The 16,461-nt window shown below is 43.4% G+C and overlaps 1 protein-coding gene across 1 annotated transcript; it reads right to left on the bottom strand.

Annotated features, from left to right (window-relative positions):
• Window positions 1-1,590: 1,590 nt before the first annotated feature.
• LOC139261953 (uncharacterized) lies at window positions 1,591-11,470 on the bottom strand. Its single transcript, XM_070877120.1, has 2 exons — window positions 9,095-11,470; window positions 1,591-4,048 (listed from the first exon to the last, which is right to left on the bottom strand). The coding sequence occupies exons 1-2, from the start codon at window positions 11,468-11,470 to the stop codon at window positions 1,592-1,594; spliced, it is 4,833 nt and encodes a 1,610-aa protein (XP_070733221.1). The 3' UTR covers window position 1,591.
• Between the last annotated feature and the right edge of the window lie 4,991 nt (window positions 11,471-16,461).

Genomic DNA, 16,461 nt, shown 5'->3' with positions numbered 1-16,461 from the left:
TTTAGCATCATTGACATGCAGGCTCATAGCAACAGCAGCAAACAATTTGGCCTATCAGGCATTCAATTACGAACGTGAGAATGAGCAATTTACAAATAAAAATCTCTGTTTCATCACATGACAGATGCCCTTGAATATGGGAGTGCTCCAAGATGTTTGGAGGAATGCAAATGTTACCGCCCTATTCAAACAAAGGGTGAGGGATAAACCTGGTAACGACAGGACAGTTAGTCCACGTGTAGTGGTTGGAAAACAAATAGTCAAGGACAAAAAATATTCTCACTTAGAGCAGCATGGGTTAATAAGGGACAGCCATTACGGTTTGTTAAATGAAAATTGTGCCTGAATGACCTGTCTGTGCTCTTCGATGAAATAACAAGGAGGGTTGATGACGTTAGTGCAGCAGATATGTATGTGGACTTTCAAAATGCATTTGATAAAGTGCAACATAACAGACATTCGAAAAAGAAGCACGTGGGATTAAAGGGAAGGTGGTAACTTGGGTATATAAAGTTGCGAAGGGATATGAAGCAGGGAGCAGTGGTAGGCGTACATTTGCTTTGACTGGAGAGAAGTATGTAGTTGGGCCCCACATGGATTGATGTTAGGACCAGTGCTTTTCTAGTTATATAAAAATGACCAGGGGTATAGGGAGTACAATTTTGAAGTTTGCGGATGATGCAAAACATGGAAGTTTAATAAATTGGCGAGAAGGATATCAGCAGACTTCAGGAGGACACAGATAGACTCCAGATATGTGCAGAAACATAGCAGCTAAAATTTAATGCAGTTAATTGTGTAGTGACGCACTTTGGTAGGAACAACATGGTACTATGTTACGGGAGCTGCAAGAGCAGAGGGAACTGCATGGGCCTATTCACAAATCTTTGAATTTTGCAGGGTTAGTTAAGAAAGGTGGTTAAGAAAGCATATGGGATACTTTGCTTTGTAAGTTGGATTAAAAAAACATGGAAGTCATGCTACACGATTCCAAATCACTAGTTATGACTCCTCTGGAGTAGTATATGTAATTCTGAGCACCACGCTTAAGGAAGGATGTAAGGACTAGGAGAGAGTACAGAGGAGGTTTACCGGGATGATACCAGGGTTGAGGGAGTTCCGTTATCTGGAGAGATTGGAGGAGCTGTGTTTGTTCTCCGTACAGCAGAGAAGCTTAAGTGGAAACCTAAAAATGATGTTCAAAATTAATCGGGGTTTGATAGAGCAAGTAGGGAGAAATGATTCCTCTGGCAAATGAATTGGTAATGAGAGGTCATAACTTTAAAATAATCAGCAACTGAACTGGAGGAGAAATCAGTACAAATGTTTTTACGCAAAAGATTGTTAAGATCTGCAACGTTCTACCTGAAATCGTGATGCAAGCTGATTCGTCGGAACATTTGGAAGGCAATGGAATATGTGCTAGAAGATGAATAATATCCAGGATTATCGTAAAAAGCTGGGTTGTATGAAAACATTCGATAGCACTTTCAAAGAGACGACACGGCCACGACGGACCGACTGGCCGTCCTTTCTGCTGTAATATTCCATGATTCTATCGGCCATTCCCAGCACAGACATTGCTCTTGAATTATATTCTTGCATTGGTGTCCTTGACAGTCAAGTCATTGAAAGGCAAGGTTGGATGACAGGGCTTTAGAAACAGAAAATCACTTTTGGATGATTCTGGAGACAAACACACCGTATAACGATAACCTTCATTCTGGCCGGCTGCAGTATAATTTAATTGTTCGTTTGCTGCAGGGCTCCGATTAAAGGCATCATTCGAATTCCTTCGGCTGTAACAACATTCTGCCCTGCTGTCCTCTTCAGCAATATTTCTGCCTTGTTTAATCTTCAAGACGACCAAAAAAATTATGATTACAAGAAACAAGAACGATGTTGATGCCAAAATGATTATCAAATAACGATTTAAACCGGAAAAATCTTCTGAGGTTCTAGTTTGGTGAGTTCGTTCAGAAGAATTTTCTGTAACATTGGACAAGACTGAAAACGATATTGTGACAGTACTAGAGAGACTCGGCTGTCCATTGTCCTTCACACAGAGGACCAGTCTTTCTGTGATGATGTCCTGGTAGCCAGCACTTCGCATTGCTCTGATTTCTCCAGAAAGAAGCCCCACAGTAAACAGACTGGGCTCAGTGGCTCCCAACAGTTGGTAGGAAAGCCGTGCGTTCTGACCGGAATCGGCATCAGTCGCGATTACCTTGCTGACCAGGTATCCTGGATACACGGACTGGGGCACAAACTCCACTGATGCTGAGCTGTTCCACGTTAACGGTGAAACAATAACCGGCGCGTTGTCATTTTGGTCCAAGATCAGAACTTTTATGGTGGCAGTGCTGCTCAGTCGGGGAGATCCAGCATCCTTTGCTTGAACTTTGACCTCGAAATATTTCATTTGCTCATAGTCAAAGGAGCGCAGCGCGTAAATATTCCCATTTTTGGAGTTAATCGTGATGTAGGCGGACGCAGACATTTCTTCCACTTGATGTTCTATAACATAATAGGAGATTTCAGCATTCTGTTCCAAATCAGGATCTAACGCAGTAACAGCAAATATGGAAGCACCTGGAGTGTTGTTCTCCATCAGATACACGTTATATGAAGACTGTGTAAACCTCGGAACGTTGTCATTTATATCAGACACAGAAACTAAAAGGGTTTCATTTGTTGAAAGAGGAGGAGACCCGCCATCCCAGGCTGAAATAGAGATGTTGTACATCGGAATTGTTTCGCGATTCAACGTAAATTTGGTAACCAATTTATAGTGGTTTGTCAAAGAATTTTGAAGTGTAAATGGAAGTTGCGCTGGAACTTGACACTGAACTTGTCCATATTCGCCAGAATCTAAATCTGTTACACTGATCAGAGCTATCACAGCCCCTGGAGGAGCATCTTCCCGCACCGCGCTGGACACCAAGGTCACGTGTAGTTCGGGGGCGTTATCATTTGTGTCTATTATTCCGACTATTATTTTGGCGTGTCCTGTCATGCCAGCTGGACCATTGTCCACAGCTTGTACATCAAGTTCATAAAAACGTGATTCTTCAAAATCCAGTACTCCTTGAACTCTGATCTCTCCAGATTCCGGGTCCAATTTGAACAACTGGCGAACTCCCTGGGAGACGTGGCTTGTATAAGAATATGTCAGCTCAGCATTCATGCCTTCATCCAAATCAGCAGCGCTAATTTTTGTGACCAAGGTACCTTTGGCGACGTTTTCGATTACATTCGTCCTGTATACTTCATGATCGAATACAGGCGCGTTATCATTGACGTCCACTACAGTAATTATAATCCAAGCTGTGCCAGATCTGTGAGGAATCCCGCCGTCAATGGCCATGAGCAGCAACTGAAAGGTCGCCTGTTGTTCACGATCCAGGTATTTCTCCAACAAAAGCTCCGGACTTTTACTCCCGTCTGTTCGTGTCTGCACTTTAATACCGAAGTGCTCATTTGCACTGATCTGGTAAGTGCTGATTGTATTTGTGCCCGCGTCGGGGTCGTGCGCGGTCTCGACAGGAAAGCGCGCCCCCGGCGCAATTAATTCACTAATTTGCAGGGAGAATTCATTCTTCGGGAAACTGGGCGAATTATCGTTTACATCTAGTACCTGCACAGCGACGGGATGTATTTCCAACGGATTATCCAGCACTATTTGAAAAGAAAGGGAACAGGAGGAGCTTTGTCTACAAAGCTGTTCTCTGTCGATTCTTTCACTAACAAATAAAATCCCATTCTCCAGATTTACCTCCATGTATTGCTTCCTGTCATCGAAGACCAGTCGACACTTGCGAGCCGATAATTCCCAAACGTTTAGCCTTAAATCCTCAGCGATATTCCCCACAAAGGCCCCGTGCTCCAGCTCCTCGGGAATCGAGTAGCGAAATTGTCCCGAAACCAGGTCCGTCCCACAAAACAGCAAAATGAAAGTCGCCCCGCTCATCAGTGCATTCGCCATTGTTCTGCGCTGGATTGTGTTGTAATATTTCAATATATCTGCGAGTCGTTTACAGTAGCTTCTCTGTTATACCTCCACCATGAGTCGAACATATATCATATACTAACATGGAACCGAGAAACGCAAAGACTCGAACTGAACAGCTTTGCTGAACATGGCCGTACAGCATAAACGCAGGCACCGTCTGTATCTTCTCTTCTGTTTTGTGTTTCCCTGAAGGGGAGGGTGTAGATCTCTGGTAGCGGCTCAGCTCTTATTGGTAGACAGCGACACGAAGAGCATCAACCAATAACTGCAGCAACTGTTCTTAAAGCTAGAATGTTCCATCATCATTTGTAATATAACGAACTGGACTATTTAGGAGTGCGCAATTATAAATCCCCTCAAACGCGCATGTAAAATATAAGTTTATTTTGTTGACTCATTTGTAAAATCGGTATAATATACTGACGCAACCGAAATGTTAAAATTCCTCTCAAGATCATCTTCACGTCATCAATAGTTGCGGATGATTCAAATCCATATTGTGAAATTGATAGCCGTAAGTGTATTTGTCTGATCTATTATTACGCAGTATTTTCCGTCGTTTACCTGATGCCAACTATAGATTACCATTAGTGTCATCCAGATAGTTGCGGAGTAATCTCGTTGGTAGCGTAGACTCAGGTCCGAGTAAATTCGGCAATGCTTGCAAAGAGTAAGTGCATTTGTGAAGCAAAAATTACTTTCAAATTTATGTTTTTAGAAGATCTTTTAGCCCGTATTAATGTAATCGAAATTTCTGTTATTTTAATTACGTTCATGGATAATATTTTCACTATCATCAAAATTATTTTTGAATAAAATGTATTATTAACAAAATGTGATTGTAATTTACTTTTTGAACAAATGGAGTACATTTGATATGAAAAAAGGCATGTGGTCAGTCAATGGTCATCGTTGATAGCTAGCCACGCTTGTTCCATTGACAGACTAATATTATTCCAGTCAGATCAAATAGGTATGCATCGCAATCTCGATTAGCATTAGACATCATGGCTTAGAAATTGATTCCCGGATCCCCTCACCCACTTTCCTTAATCCCTAATCCCCGGCCCCGCATTCTCCGCCATGAAAATCCCAACCGCACTTAGCTGCAGCCAGATTTTCCACGACTCTGCGCAATCGGGCTCTTAGGCCGAGCCTGTTTCTTTATAATGTGGCCCAATGTCAGTGGAGCCTCGGGCATCACCTTTCCGGTGTAAGGAATGCATCCTGCGATCCCCCACCACCCAAACCAAAATGGGCTTGCCTGGATAGCTTCACCATGTGTCGTCAGAAACGGGATTTGGCTTGATTATGTTCAGATTGAGAAGTTCGTGTCAGTCCGATCTTACATCTTGATGGAGAGACGGGGCCGAAACATGCAGCGAGCGAGTTATCTTGGCTCCAACTGCATTTTTGTTATTTCCGTGACCTACTGAACGAATTATTAAATTACTAGCATGTCGATAAAATAGTGCAATTTGTTACTTAGAATTCTATCCAAAGCAACGTAATTGACTGCTGTATTGAACTTAGACGTTGCCAATTCTTTCCGTTAATTGCATTGAGTGATATGATTGTGCAAATGAAAGTGTGGTCGCGAATTGTGTGCATTATTGAGATAATAACCTATTCTGAGCTATGGCGGCCGGTACATGTGTAGAGTCATTCAGAGAAACAGTGAGCGATCGTGGTGGACATTGTAACGCAGACTTTTCCACTGTCAGTGTTGTGTCCTCCAGCGATACAAGGGCCGGTCTCAGAGGGATCGATGCATGTATAGCAGATTTATGAAACATATTAGTGAGTTTCAAAATGTTATTGCTTTAACGATGTAATTTAGCCTTCTATTCACCGTTGAACAACTACTTCAACATTGAGCCTAAACACACGGAACGTAACTTACAAGGTATTAGAGCATGAACAAATCATTGGGTTAGATCTTTTTGAGATATTGTAAAACGTGTGATAGCGAGTCGGCTGCACGTTTTGCATCTCTGCCGATATTTATTTGATTTAAATGGAGCAAAAGTCGGGGATAGCTGTCAAACGGGCATGCAGACTCCCTACTGACAGTTTCACACTTAAACACAAAGTCAAGATCTACCCAACATAGCCCTTCGTTTATCCTACATGTTCAAGTTGTATTTTATTTTAAAAGCATGTTATAGATAAAATGTGTGCGCGTTTCAAGCCACCTCTGTTATTTTCCGTGAACGTGTGAACAGCGGGGGAAATTTCTCCTGCGCTTTTCGTGTGTTAACAAAGTAAATCATTCTTCATAAGTGCTGTTTTTTGAAATGAGCAAAAAACTGCTTCTGCAAGCCACATGCATGTGGGGTTGCCATCAGCATATTTATGGCAGATGGCCCCATGAAAAAAGATGTGGTCTCTAATGGGTAGCATATAGATGAGGAAGCAAAAGGGATAAGGATATCTCCTTGGAGTTCTCCAGCGAGAATACTATGGGAGCGGAAAGAGAAGCCATTGTTAGAGATGATCTGGCTGGGACCGGATCGGGAAGTGTGAAACCAAGCCAAGGCAGTCCCATTGTTCTGACCAACAAAGGAAAGGCGTTGAAGGAGGATATTGTGGACTATCATATCAAGGGCTGCAGAGAGGGCGAGAAGGGTAAAGAGGGATAATGCTCCATGGCCACAATCACGGATGAATCAGAAGATTCTCTGTTTTATAATAATAGTGGTTGCGTATATCATGTGGTAGATAATACAACAGCCACTATTTTACACTGCCCAAATTCTACTGAAAAATGCAATGTAGGTTCATTACTGGTCCTTGGGATCGAATTTTGGAACTCTGAATAAAAACGTCAAAAGGTGAGTAATCAGTATCTGTTAGAAACATAGAAACATAGAAAACAGGTGCAGGAGAAGGTCATTCGGCCCTTCGAGCCTGCACCACCATTTAATATGGTCATGGCTGATCATGCAACTTCAGTACCCAATTCCTGCTTTCTCTCCATACCCCTTGATCCCTTTAGCCGTAATGGCCATATCTAACTCCCTTTTAAATGTGTTCAACGAACTGGCCTCAACAACTTTCTGTGGTAGAGAATTCCACAGGTTCACAATTCTCTGAGAGAAGACGTTTCTCCTCATCTTGGTCCTAAATGGCTTATCACTTATCCTTAGTCTGTGACCTCTGGTTCTGGACTTCTCCAACATCGTGAACATTCTTCCTGCATCTAACCTGTCCAATCCTGTCAGAATTGTATATGTTTCTATGAGATCCCCTCTCATTCTTCTAAATTCCAGTGAATATATGCCTAGTCGATCCAGTCTTTCTTATATATCAGTCCTGCTATGCCGCGAATCAGTCTGGTGGACCTTCGCTGCACTCTCTCAATTGCAAGAATGTCCTTCCTCAGATTAGCAGACCAAAACTGTACACAATATTCAAGGTGTGGCCTCACCAAGGCCCTGTACAACTGCAGTAAGACCTCCCTGCTCCTATACTCAAATCATCTAGCTATGAAGGCCAACATGCCATTTGCCTTCTTCACCACCTGCTGTACCTGCATGGCAACTTTCAATGACTGATGTACCATGATACCTAGGTCTCGTTGAACCCCCCTTTTCCTAATCTGTCATCATTCAGATATAATCCTGCCTTCCTGTTTTTGCCACCAAAGTGGTTAACCTCACATTTATCTACATTATACTGCATCTGCCATGCATTTGCCCTCTCACCTAACCTGTCCAATTCATCCTACAGCCTCTTAGCTTCCTCCTCACAGCTCACACTGCCACCCAGCTTAGTGTCATCTGCAAACTTGGTGATATTACATTCAATTCCTTCTTCTAAATCATGAATGCATATTGTAATCTTTCATGCCTAAACGTGCATACAGCCTTGTTTAAAACATTATCCAATCTAAATTTTACCTCAGAATTATGTATTAATTAATTCTATAACACTTCTTCAATAAAATAAGAAGCCTAGAACAGAGACTGTCAGAATATTCTATCAGTATAAATTTCTGAATGATCCTGACCTGACCTATTCTCTGAAGTTAATTACAGGGCTCATGCTCAGGCTGCACAGTCCAAATTCAAATGTGTGTCATAGATATGTGCCCAAATATCAAGCCCAGGCTGCTGGAAGAGGTATTGCCTTCAAGTAAAAACGTTATTGAGGACAGAAAAGATAATTCAGTTGATAAATTTGATCATATCATTATTAAGTGTGTGATCTACTGATTTTAGTTCACTCCTTATTTTGAACATTCGAAATGTTAGTTATTGTGGGGAAAGTGATACACTAAAATAATTCAGTGTCATACACTGTCATTATAAGAAGCAACTAGAGTGCGAGACATATCTTTCACGACACGATAATACAGAGTAACAGATATTGCAAATACTTATAGTGAGAATTTTGCGAGTCCCTGGTACCCAATTTATTCGAAAGTATATTACACTACCAAGAACTCAGTGTCTTGCGTAAAGTCATAAGCAAATGTGAGAAATAATTTGACTGAGGCAATTTCGATTGAATTGCTATATATTATGTGTAAATCACATCGAACATTTTAAAACGGGGTGTTTATTAAACCGCGTCAACGTTCTCGCTGCACGCAGTGGTGAAACAAATGATTAAATTCAGCGTGACTTCTATTAGAAACCTTTTAGTTCCATCAAACTTCAGTCTTCTGCGAAACCGCCCCTGACCCTGAAAGTATGCCTTGTTATATTAACCAGTTTATTATATAAGCGATAAGACACAAACACAGCAGGGGAGAGAGGAATGACAGGGGGATATGTTAATGTGTACTTTATCAAAACAGAAATTGAAACAAATAAAAGTTAGATTTCATGCTAATCTTAATACAGTGGGTACTACTCAGTGCTGTTAAAAAGCGGTAGGAATAATGAGCACCACGGGCATACAGCGCCATAGGAACAGCAGTAAACAATTTCGCCTATCAAGCTATTTACCACCAACGTGAGGATTTAGTCAAATATACAAAACTTATCCTCTAATGGAACACATAAAATGTAATTCTTCATCAGAGTGAATTACCTGTCAGCATAAAAGTTGCTGTAAAAATTATTTCTGATTCGCGTTGTTGTTCCGGGCATTCACTTCATTGAAAGGCAAGGTAGGATGACATGGCTTCAGAAACAGAAAATCGCTCTTGGATGATTCTGGGGATAAACACACGGTGTAACGATAACCTTCAGTCTGAGTAGGCCCGCTATAATTAACTGGTTCCCTGGGGGCAGGTCTCTGATTAAAAACATTATTCGAATTCCTCCGTCTGCAACAACAAACTGTAGAGCTGTAATCTTCAACAATATTTCTGTCTTGCTTAAATTTCAGGACGACCAGAAAAATGATTGTTACAAGAAAGATAAATGAAGTTGATCCTAAAATGATGATTAAATAACGATTTAAGTACGAAAAATATTCCAACTGTCTGGGTTCGTAGGTTCGTTCAGAGGATTCTTCAGTACGATTCGATGCGATTGAAAATGAGATTGTGGCCGTACTGGAAAGGCTTGGCAGCCCATTGTCTTTCACACAGAGGACCAGTTTTTCTGCGATGGTGTCTTGGCCCCTAAATCGTCGAGTTACTCTGATTTCCCCAGAGAGAAGCCCCACAGTAAACAGACTGGGATCAGTGGCCTCCAACAGTTGATAGGAAAGCCGTGCGTTCTGACCGGAATCTGCATCAGTCGCGATTACCTTGGTCACCAAGTATCCTGGATAGATTGACTGGGGCACAATCTCCACTGATGCTGAACTGTTCCACATTAAGGGTGAAACAATAACCGGAGCATTGTCATTTTGGTCCAAGATAATAACACTCACGATGGCAGTGCTGGTCACTGGGGGAGATCCAGCATCCTGAGCTTGAACTTTGAACTGGAATTGCTTCAGTTGCTCATAGTCAAAGGAACGTAGCGCGTAAATATTCCCATTTTTGGAGTTAATCGTGACGTATCCAGGACCCTCCTGTATGCGATTCTCCAAAATAGCATAATCAACATCCCCATTCTGGTCCATATCAGAATCTAATGCGGTAACAACAAATATAGAAGCACCTGGGGTGTTGTTCTCCATCAGATACACATTATATAAGGATTGTGTGAACCTCGGTGCGTTGTCATTTATATCAGAAACAGAAACTAAGATGCTTTTTTCATTTGAAAGAGGGGGAGAGCCGCCGTCCCAGGCTGAAATAGAGATGTTGTATACTGGGGCTGTTTCACGATCGAGAATATCATTTGTAACCAATTTATATTTGTTGCTGGATGACTTTTGAAGTTTAAATGGAAGGTGTTCAGGAACCTGACATTGAATTTGCCCATTTCTTTCCGAATCTCGATCAGTGACACTGATTACGGCGACCACAGTCCCAGGCTGTGCATCCTCGGGGACGGTACTGGATACCGATGTCACCTCTACCTCCGGGGCATTGTCATTCACATCAATTAGTCCCACCATAACCTTGGCATGCACTGCCATACCGGGTGGCGCATTATCCACTGCTTGTACATTAAGTTCATAAACAGTTGATTCTTCAAAATCCAATACTCCTTGAACTGTAATCTCTCCGGTTATCGAGTCCAATTTGAACAACTCACGAATCCTTTGGGAAACGTGTCTTGTGAACGAATATGACAACTCTGCGTTTGTCCCTTCATCTAAATCAGCAGCGTTGATTTTTATTACTGATGTATCTTTAGGAGCGTTTTCAGCTACACTGGTCCTGTATATTTCATGATCGAATACAGGTGCGTTATCGTTGCTGTCCAGTACAATAATGATAATCCGAGCTGTGCCGGATCTGTGAGGAATCCCACCGTCAATAGCTGTCAGGACCAACGGAAATGTAGACTTCTGTTCACGGTCCAAGTGTTTTTCTAATAACAGCTCAGCACTTTTACTCCCATCGCTTCTTGTCTGCACTTTAATATCGAAGTGCTCATTTGGACTGATCTGGTAAGTGCTGATTGTGTTTGTACCCACATCCGGATCGTGCGCGCTCTCGACAGGGAAGCGCGCCCCTGGTGCAATTAATTCCCGGATCTCCAGTGAAAATTCGTCTTTTGAAAAACTAGGTGAATTATCATTTATATCCAGTATCTCCACTGTAACATGATGCAATTCCAGAGGGTTATCCAGCGCTAATTGCAAAGAAAGGGAACAGGTAGCGCTTTGTCTACAAATCAGTTCCCTGTCGATTCTTTCATTAACAAATAAAATCCCATTTTCAAGATTTACCTCCATGTATTGCTTCCTGTTATCGGAGACCAGCCGAAATTTACGGGATGATAATTCCCAAACGTTTAATTTTAAATCTTCAGCGACGTTCCCCACAAAGGCCCCGTGCTCCATCTCCTCGGGAATCGAGTAGCGAATCTGTCCCGAAACCAGGTCGGACACACAGAGCAGGAAAATGAAAGACGCCCCGTTCATCAGCACACTCGCCATTGTTCTGACTGCTGGATGTTAATGTAAAAATATGACAATCTCCGCCAATCGTTTATATTATCTGCAATATTGAGCCACATATAATTCCATCGCCGATATTAAATCGAGAAGTTCAAATATTAAACCTGAACTGTATTGTTGAACATGGCCGCACAACGTAAACGCAGACACAGCATCTCGCTGTCTCTCTCTCTCTCTCTCTTCGCTTCAGTCTGCGTTTCCCTGATGGGGGAAGGGGGTAGATCTCTGGTAGCTTCGCAGCTTCTAATTGGTAGACAGCGCCACAAAGAGTCTCAACCAATAAATGCACCAAACGATTTTTCTTAAAGCTGGACTGCTTCGATATTGGAATACATCAAACCACGACATTTAAGATTATGCAATTGAAATTTCCAGATACATTTGGAATAAAGTAGTTCATTTTTAGAATTAGTATAATTTTCGCTATCCATTCGAAATACTGATCTTTTCCATAATTATGTCTATTATAGCAGCACCGGATCGATACCAGATGTATTTTCCTATTTAAATAGTCAAGCCATGAAGTGCATCATATAGTAGAGGAATGGCTACACCGCCGAGCAGCAGCATCGGTCTGCTGCCGATATCACTTATCTTCAGTCATGCAATGCTGACCCGATCACTGGAGCTAGGAATTCATCAGGTCTCTGTGTGTAACAATGCGGTAAGCGCATTGAAGAACAACTGTTCAGCATTTCAGGCGCATCGTAAACATCAAAACGTCAAACTAGAAACGTGCTTGTTGCAAATCTGCAGATACAACCGGTACAATTCCCCCACTGTCCTCGCTCGTGTCACGGTATCCTGCTCGTCATTCGAGCACCTCTCTTCCGACGTACCGAAATCTTTTGAATGACGAACTTAATGTGGATCAATCTTTGGTGAAGTTATCAGCGTTTTAAAATATTTATTTCACTTTGCAATATGCTTGAATGTTAACTGTAAAAATGATCCAAGACCAAAAAAATATATTTCATGAGTTACAGCTGATACGGCGCAATTGTGCGCACAGAAGATTGTGCATGCCAATTGAAAAACTGTATTCGGTGTTTTATTCGATCCATTGCAATGAGCGGCATAAGTATTGTTCTGGTGAATTATGTATATTTTACCAACATTAAAAAATATTAATCAAAACAAAAAAGACTGTGAGGGTGGGCTTTGTCCATTGACCAGAGGTATAAGTGGTATGCGACATTTATTTCTCAGGCTATATAAAATATACGGTAATGCAAATTGCTAATCGAAATATTCAAAGCGGGGTTGGGTCTCAACGTGGAAAAGCAAATAAAAAAGATTTCTTTATGATTATTGACAATTCACTGAAAGTAACCAGCGGATGTTAAGAGACTAAACAAGTTATCGGACAACCGCGAAGAAACAAACACTAAATTGTTGCAATGACAACAAACGAGAGTAGTAGATTTCAATTCCTTGCAATATTTTTAGCAAAAGCTAAATTTGAATCTGCTGTGACTCCTGAATACCTCAATTATCTAGATGTTTGAGTGTAATAGCACTGGAATGATTCTCATGCTGCATTATTTGAACTGCATACATTGGGCTCGAACATGGGGTAGTTGTTGACTTTTTGCGATCCTGTAAAACGGACAATAGCGAGCCGGCAGTCCGTTTTACATCTCTCTCGATTTTTAGTTCCATTAATGTCAATGACATATATTAGTAACTTTTCTACATCTAAGTCGTCGGTCACCAGTTGTTTCGGAATAAAGACACTTTCTCTAAGTAAAGGTTTCAATCAGACTGAAATTCCCAACACAACACTCGACTTGGATGGCCTTAGCCACGGCCTTGTTGTTCATCATTTCTTTAAAGATCTGATCATGTGTTCTATTTAAAGTAGAGGTAATGGCTAGCGCACAGGGAAATCCATTGAGATGGGTCCCCTATATGGGACAGTCATGCGTTAGTTGTCATCACTTAGACCATGGATTTGTCAGGATTCCTTTGGGCTGAAATTCAAATGAAGGCTACAAGATTTGAAAGCTATTTTGGCATCTGCCAACAATCAACCATAACCATATGAAAACGGTTGTATCCTTAGATGCTCTAAGAATGACTCCACGAGGCAGTGTGTTGTACTTGAACTGTAGTGATCTTAGTCCTATATTAATTAAGTTCCAGAGTGAGGATCACACCTGCTGGCTGACATTTTATACTAGGCCAGGGGAACCTGTGCAGGTAACCTATGAGTCTCCCACTGCTGTGCCCTCTGGTGGCACACGTTAAGATTGTACCAACAGTAGCCATATAAGATACATGACAACACTCCCCCCGAACCCTCAGTGCAAATCGCCCCTGCATTAAGTGTGCTCTGGGCTTAGCTCTATGTTGGATTTGTGTGGTAGACCTCTGGCGGGCCAGCTCAACCTTGGGTGGGTAGTTGGTGCAGTTGCGTGCTGGTGGTTGCTGTTTGTGTTTGTGTGTGTCCCTGACCACTCAATTTTCCTCCCCCCCCTCCCCCCCCTCACTTCCCATATTGTGTGGTGGGGGCTCCTAACATTCATGCACATTCAAGTTCAGGTAAGTGGCTTTTGCGGGTTTTTTTTGTGGTTGACCGGTCTGTGAGGACGAGCTAGTTCCAGAGCTGCTGGGTGGTGTCCCTGCTGTCTGGTGGCGGCTCAGTGCTCGGTGCTGGCAGTGGGAAGTCGGTTGACTCGTGTAGCCTGCTCTCGGGGTTGTTGCCGTGGTCCCTAGCATCATGCAGGTTCACAGATGTTTTAACCGCGCCACTCCCACCCCCGTCCTTCCTTTACACACTGGGTTCCAGCTGCTCCCTGAGGATCTATCTTCTAGCAGTGCACAGGGAACTGCTGACTCGTTGGCCTGAGCGTCACTTGGTTTGAAATGCTGGCTGTTGCTTATTTCCTCTGGGGGATCAGTGGCCGCTGACCCTACATCTACAGGTATGGCTTTGGTGCAGTCTGCTCCTTCGGGCTCGTGGCCATTGGTGCCATTGGTTGCCTGAGAGATGGAGCCGACCCAGAGCATGGTATGACTACCATTGCCATTGCCCTGTTGAGGTCGCTTGCTTCGCAGTTCGTTTGTGTTGCCTGCTTGTGGTCACCCTTTGTGGTGCCTGATTCTGGTCCCAGCGACCCAGGCTGCAGCATTGGGTAGCTTGCTGGACCTGTGTGCACCCGATGGGTTTCTGTTCACTGCATTGGATGCATGCAGTGGAAATCCTGCATCGCACAGCTTTTCCTTATGTATGATGGACACTCAGGAGGTCTGATCATGATCGCACAACTTTTCCTCGCCAGTTGCATATGCACAGTCCAGATCATCAATTACAGATTTTACATAATCGCATGACTTTTCCTCGCCGGTTCAATGTATACAATTCCAATTATCAGTTACACATTTTACATGATCAGTTACACGCTTTACATGATCCGTTACACCTTTCGTTTCTAACTTACAATTACTGGTACATTGCTTAAATGTGTGGAACTGTCCCTTTAATTATAGTGGGTTGCAGGCCTCCTTTAAGAGAGCCTTGCTTGCTTTACCCCAATCCGCTTCTCCGTTTGGTTGCACGTGTTGCTCCATCAGTGCTGCACCTCGTGGTCTGGCCACGGCCATCTTTGTCTTCAGTGCATCACCTCGTGATATGGGCGCCATCTTTTCTTCATCTACGCTGTCGACTGCAGTGATACTCTTCTCCCCGGAATCTGCCTCCACAGTTGGGAAGTTGCTGCTGGATCTAATTTTCTCCCTCCTGCCACTGGAGCCTGGAAAGTGCGTTTGGGTAGTCTCAGCTGGATCATCTCCACGCAATCATGCTGAGCTGTTTGTGTCTCGGGTGCCATGCTGTGCTGCTCACCGGTGTTGGGTCCACCCTCAGGTGAGGGCTTGCTTTGTCTCTGAGTGCAGAGGGCTCCAATCGCTGGAGGGGTGAAGTCTTCCCACGTCCAATGGATCTTCTCCATCCACGTTCTGCCGAGCAGTGTTGGTTCATCACCTGCAACAATCCACAGAGGTAACGTGTGCACTGAGCCATCATGGAATATCTTTACATTCAAACCACCAATGACTTCGATGATTACATTGGTGCAGGTGAGCAGCTTTGCCTAAACCAGGGCCAACTCGGGTCGTTCAGCCGGTTTGTCCCATAGCCTCTCAAAATCTCCTTGATTCATCCTGACTGGCTCGCCCCCCCCGTGTCCACTTCCATGAAGACTGGACTTCCCTCTATCTCGATTTGCATCTTCAGCGGGGAGCACTGGGTGGTGCAGGTAAACATGTCGTGTACCTCCCCGTGGGGCTGGGCTGCCTCCCTGTCCAACAATTCATAATCCACGCTGGATTCATGGCCATCTGCGGACACCTCATCGACACAATGAGTCATATTTTCTTACACATTCACTGGAGATGGCTCCTTGTGCTGCAGCCTTTGCAAGCATAGTCTTTAAAACGGCACTGGTGAGCCCTGTGATTCCCTCCGCAACACTAGCATGGTGCTCCTCGATTAGCCCCCCGTGTCAGACTTTGAGTTAAGGGACTCGGGGTCCTGTTCTCTCTTCCCTGAGAGGATTCACGCTCTACAGTCCAACTACTAAACGGCGTCACTCTGTGCACAGTACCTGCCGGGTTTGGTAGTCCTGAGGGTGAGACATCTGCCTAGAGCCGTCGGTCGATGTCATGAATGACTGGCTCACAGAGATGACCTTCTGCACTGTGACTTTTGCATCCGACAGCAGCTTGTGAAGAAGGCCCTCACGGCCGATTCCATTGACAAAATGTCTTGCAGTGCTTCGTTGAGGTGGATGCTAAATTTGCACAGTGCTGCCACTCTCTTGAGGTCGCGACTTCCTGGCCTTCGGGCCGTCGATGGGTATAGAACCAGTGTCTGGCTGTGGGGATACTCTCCTTGGGATTGAGTTGCTCCTGGATGATGGTTACAAGCACCTTGTATGACTTGGTCATTGTTTTCGCTGGTGCCAGCA

This window comes from Pristiophorus japonicus, chromosome 4 (assembly GCF_044704955.1).
Source record: "Pristiophorus japonicus isolate sPriJap1 chromosome 4, sPriJap1.hap1, whole genome shotgun sequence".
In the NCBI taxonomy this organism is placed as follows: Eukaryota; Metazoa; Chordata; class Chondrichthyes; family Pristiophoridae; genus Pristiophorus; species Pristiophorus japonicus.
Note: the sequence above shows the minus strand (reverse complement) of the source record. Positions and strands in the feature narration are given on the sequence as shown.

Bases quoted from the DNA above. Each gene is read 5' to 3' on its own strand.
- LOC139261953 (XM_070877120.1), bottom strand. From the start codon at position 11,470: ATGGCGAGTGTGCTGATGAACGGGGCGTCTTTCATTTTCCTGCTCTGT. The intron at 4,049-9,094 runs GCGAATCAGAAA...GAGGTATAACAG, and splicing joins TGAATGCCCGGAACAACAAC to AGAAGCTACTGTAAACGACT.